This window comes from Nanorana parkeri, unplaced genomic scaffold, assembly GCF_000935625.1.
Source record: "Nanorana parkeri isolate BGI_ZX_2015 unplaced genomic scaffold, ASM93562v1 scaffold142, whole genome shotgun sequence".
Lineage (NCBI taxonomy): Eukaryota > Metazoa > Chordata > Amphibia > Anura > Dicroglossidae > Nanorana > Nanorana parkeri.
This window is the reverse complement of record NW_017306410.1, coordinates 329,057-333,837: the sequence shown is the minus strand read 5'-3', so window position 1 is coordinate 333,837 and position 4,781 is coordinate 329,057. Positions and strand designations below refer to the sequence as shown.

Sequence of the window (4,781 nt, the reverse complement as noted above, 5' to 3'; positions counted from 1 at the left end):
TTATTAGGAAGTGTTAAAGGGTGTTAAAGAGTCAATAATCGGGCGTCAAAAGTCGGCGGGAGGAAGTGTTTCACCCATGGTTCCCATATCTTCTCAAATTTTGGCATTTGGTCATTTAGGCGTGCAGAGAGTTTTTCGTTTGAGAAAATCCAGTGGATTCTATTTTTGGAGGTTTGAATGAAAATTTTATTGGTAATCCATGAGCTAGCTATGGTATGTTTAGCTGCTGAGAGGACCTGTAATAGCAACTTGAATTGGTGGTGGGAGATATTTGTGGGTCTGACATTGAGTAATGCTGTTTGGGGGGTAGGTAGGACATGGACCCCCTTGAGAGTGGAGATCATTCTAAAAATTTTAGTCCAAAATGTGTGAACAATGGGGCATGTCCACCACACATGGATATATGTGTCGCTGTCAGAGCAACCCCGATAGCACAACCCATTGCAGTCTGGCAGAAAATACTGAGTCTGAGATGGGGTTGTATACCAACGCAGAATTACTTTGTAGTTTGTTTTGAGTACTATAGCGCTCGTGGAGCAGGAGTTGGTGGAGGCCCACACTTGGGACCAGGTCTTTATGCCAGCGGTACATATATGTGTGTTGTGGTAAAGGGGTCAGCTGTAAGGTTGTAATGTAAAGCGTTGAGATGATGCCAGGGGAGTGTGGGTCACGTTTACAAAACCTTTCAAATGGGGATAGAGAAAGGATATTGCCACTCAGTTTAGCCTTAGCGTGTATGAAGCTCTTGACTTGAAGGTATCTAAAGATTTCGGAAGATGGGAGTGAGTATTTAGTTTGGAGTTCTGGAAAAGGCACAATGTTTTTGTCGCCAAATGGGTTCCGCCTTTTTTAAAACTATTGAGAAAGGCTGATCTAGACACATGGTCTGGTTGCTATGGGTTACTGCACTTTGTTCTGTGCTACCTCATTGCTTTTCTCTTTCAGTGTGAAGCAGAAGTGCAGGAAGGATAATGTATACTATTTATAATATATACATGTATATTGCATACATAATACATCCCAAAACAATAGGCACACATTTGCTAATAATGGCAATGCATTCTCGTCGGTAATACTATTGTTTAAGGACTTTGTATGTGTAATATTGTATAAGGAATGTACAGAGCACCAGTCACGCTGCTGTCTGCCACTTCGATGTAAACAAACAAGACAGTGAGTATGGCCCTTTAAGGCGTTCAGTGACTCAGCAGCGTCTAGGAAGTTTGTCCTTCAGCGGCTGCCGTCGGTAGAGTCTGCTCTGGAAGGTCGGGTGGCAGAGGTTACAGCTGCACCACGTGTGTATGTGTGTGAGCGGCCGGCTCTGTCCTTCCAGCGCGATCAGGCAGCAGCACAGAGGACATGGTCAGCAAGACGGAGGAGCCCGGCGTGGAGAGCCCAGCCACCGCTCACAGCCCTGACAAGAAAGCCTGCTGCGGTAATGACACTTCACCTGCCTGACAGTGTGACAGGGGATGGACGACACAGTGCTGGGCAGGGGAACACTCCACCATGACTGGAGCACAGAGCATGCACACCCCATGACTGGAGCGCAGAGCATGCACACCCCATGACTGGAGCACAGAGCATGCACACCCCATAGCAAGCTGTACAGACACCATGACTGGAGCACAGAGCATGCACACCCCATAGCAAGCTGTACAGACACCATGACTGGAGCACAGAGCATGCACACCCCATAGCAAGCTGTACAGACACCATGACTGGAGCACAGAACATGTACACTCTATAGCAAGCTGTACAGAAACCCACAGAGCATGCACTCCCCATGACTGGAGCACAGAGCATGTACACCCCATAGCAGGCTGTACAGACACCATGACTGGAGCACAGAGCATGTACACCCCGTAGCAGGCTGTACAGACACCATGACTGGAGCACAGAGCGTGTACACCCCATAGCAAGCTGTACAGCCACAATGACTGGAGCACAGAGCATGTACACCCCATAGCAAGCTGTACAGCCACAATGACTGGAGCATGTACACCCCATAGCAGGCTGTACAGACACAATGACTGGAGCACAGAGTATGTACACCCCATAGCAGGCTGTACAGAGCATGTACACCTCATAGCAGGCTGTACAGACTATATGAGAGCTCTGGGTATGGACACCATGACTGCATAATAGAAGGGTCTGGGAGGACATACTCCATGTGACAGTACATAGAAGTACATAGTACTGCATTATAGAAGGGTGTTGGGGTTGACATACTCCATGTGACAGTGTATAGAAGCCCATGGTAGATTACTGCATTATAGAAGTGTGTGAGATGGGACATACTCCATGTGACAGTGTATAGAAGTACATAGTAGTGTATTATAGAAGGGTGTGAGATGGGACATACTCCATGTGACAGTGTATAGAAGTACATAGTAGTGTATTATAGAAGGGTGTGAGATGGGACATACTCCATGTGACAGTGTATAGAAGTACATAGTAGTGTATTATAGAAGGGTGTGAGATGGGACATACTCCATGTGACAGTGTATAGAAGTACATAGTAGTGTATTATAGAAGGCTGTGAGATGGGACATACTCCATGTGACAGTGTATAGAAGTACATAGTAGTGTATTATAGAAGGCTGTGAGATGGGACATACTCCATATAAATAAATGTAACCGTGTACAGATACACATGGTACAGAACTGCATAATAGAAGGGTGCGTAATGTAGGACATGTAAGAGTGTATAGTATCACATAGTACAGTGCTGTATTATAGGAGTGTGTGCGGAAGTAGGACATCCTCCATGTAAGTGTGGAGAAGCACATAGTACAGTGTATGATGTAGTACATACTCCATGTAACAGTGCAGGGAGTATACAATGTCGTGCCAAGTGTGGCAGTATTTATGAGCACATAGTACAGCACTTCATTCATGAAGTGTGTGTGTGATGGAGGACATCCTCCAGGACACAGTGTAGAGAAGTACATAGTACAGCACTCTATAAAAGAACAGTATGCAGTGTGTGATGGTAGGACATCCTCCATGTACCAGTCACTAAACGCATTGTTGTAGGGAGTGTGGCGCTGTTTATTATCACATAGTACAGCACTCTATAAGGGCCCATTCACACCACATCGTCTCCACACCAGATTGTTTCTAGACCCAAAATGCATCCCAATGTATCCCTATGCTATTTCTGGCCTCTGTACACACCAGCGCAGTCCGTCTCAGACCAGAAATATACAGCTTGTCTCATTTTGTGTGGGCTGGACTGGATCTGTGGGCAGGTTCACACCATTTTCCGGACCAGATCTGGACCAGAAAATGGTGTGAACCTGCCCTTAAAGAATAGTGTGCAGTGTGGAGTAGCACAGTGTTGTATCCAGTGTTTCTTGGTAAGTCGCTCAGTATCACATATACACATGTATGTAGTAATGTTTTGTTGATCACATTGTGGCAGTGTGATGAAGATGGGGGATTATTGTGACTGTATATACCCCTGGAGCGCAGGCCGGCGTCCGGCATCTGGGAGCGCAGGCCGGCGTCCGGCATCTGGGAGCGCAGGCCGGCGTCCGGCATCTGGGAGCGCAGGCCGGCGTCCGGCATCTGGGAGCGCAGGCCGGCGTCCGGCATCTGGGAGCGCAGGCCGGCGTCCGGCATCTGGGAGCGCAGGCCGGCGTCCGGCATCTGGGAGCGCAGGCCGGCGTCCGGCATCTGGGAGCGCAGGCCGGCGTATCTGGGAGTGAAGGTTGGTGAAGTTTTTGTGTCTTTCCATGAGGTTGTGTTCCTTGTGTCCATGTCCTTGGGAGAATCCTTGCCAGTCATATACAATGTCCTTGTGTTTCAGCCGCCTTACTACTTCCTGTGGCCTATTCCTTCCCCCAGCACTCGGCCGGCCATGTCTGTCCTTGATCTGTAATCCAGTGAAATATGTCAGCCCTTCGTTGTTAGAGGCCGACAGGTTGATATTTAACAGCCGGGTACACAAGACTCCGGCAGTGCGGGGATCTGTTGTACGTAGTGTGCGGATACTTGTACAATGTAACAACAAGTTGTATGTTTCTTTTTAGAAGTGTACATCAGAGTTTAGATCAGGGGTAGCTGAACTTCAGCCCCTCCAGCTGTGGTGAAACTACAAATGCCATCATGCATCTGCCTCTGAAAGTCATGTCTTTGGCTGCCAGAGTCTTGCAATGCCTCATGGGACTTGTAGTTGTACCACAGCTGCCTGGCGTAGAGGTTACTTTAGCATTCCTAATGTTGTGTATTCTTTTATCATTCATAAAACGTGAACAACTTTTAGTGAGACGGAACTCCTGAATGTGGAGCAATAAACCAAATGTGTGTAAAAGCGACTTATGTGGGACGTCTTCTACCACGACGGAACATGTTTGCTGTCCATGAAGATGACTTAGCATGAGTTTTTTTTTTCTTTAATGAGTAATTAAAGGGTCCGTCCGCCCAAAAACTGACATTTCGGGTTCATGTAGACGCTGACGGGTTGAACCACGCTCTTATGTGTATCTCAGGGGATCTGACAACGGCAGCAGTTTTCTTTTTTTATTCTGATTTCTGTCTGTCTGCTGGGAGTCGTAACAAATCTATACAGGCCCGTAGGCCAGGGCTGGGCAATCTACAAATCCCATCATGCATCTGTCTCTGGGAGTCATGCCTGTGAGAAGCTTGTAATGCCTCATGGGATTTGTAGTTCCACAAGGGCCGGAGTTTGCCCACCCACGCCATAGACATTAGATGACATCTGAATTCAGCCTGCTCCTCCAATGAGTGCATTGTGGGTGCCCACAGTTGCCTTT

General features: G+C 47.5%; 1 protein-coding gene across 2 annotated transcripts in view; it reads left to right on the top strand.

Moving 5' to 3' along the window:
* The first annotated feature begins 1,221 nt into the window (after nt 1-1,221).
* Nucleotides 1,222-4,781, top strand: part of CLUH (clustered mitochondria homolog) — a 62,087-nt gene continuing 58,527 nt past the window's right edge. For both annotated transcript variants that reach the window (XR_001941110.1, XM_018554109.1), the window contains exon 1: nt 1,222-1,435. Coding sequence is in view for 1 of the 2 variants with exons in the window: in XM_018554109.1 (XP_018409611.1) it covers nt 1,360-1,435 (76 nt within the window). In the remaining variant the exon portion in view is untranslated. The remainder of the gene's footprint in view (nt 1,436-4,781) is intronic.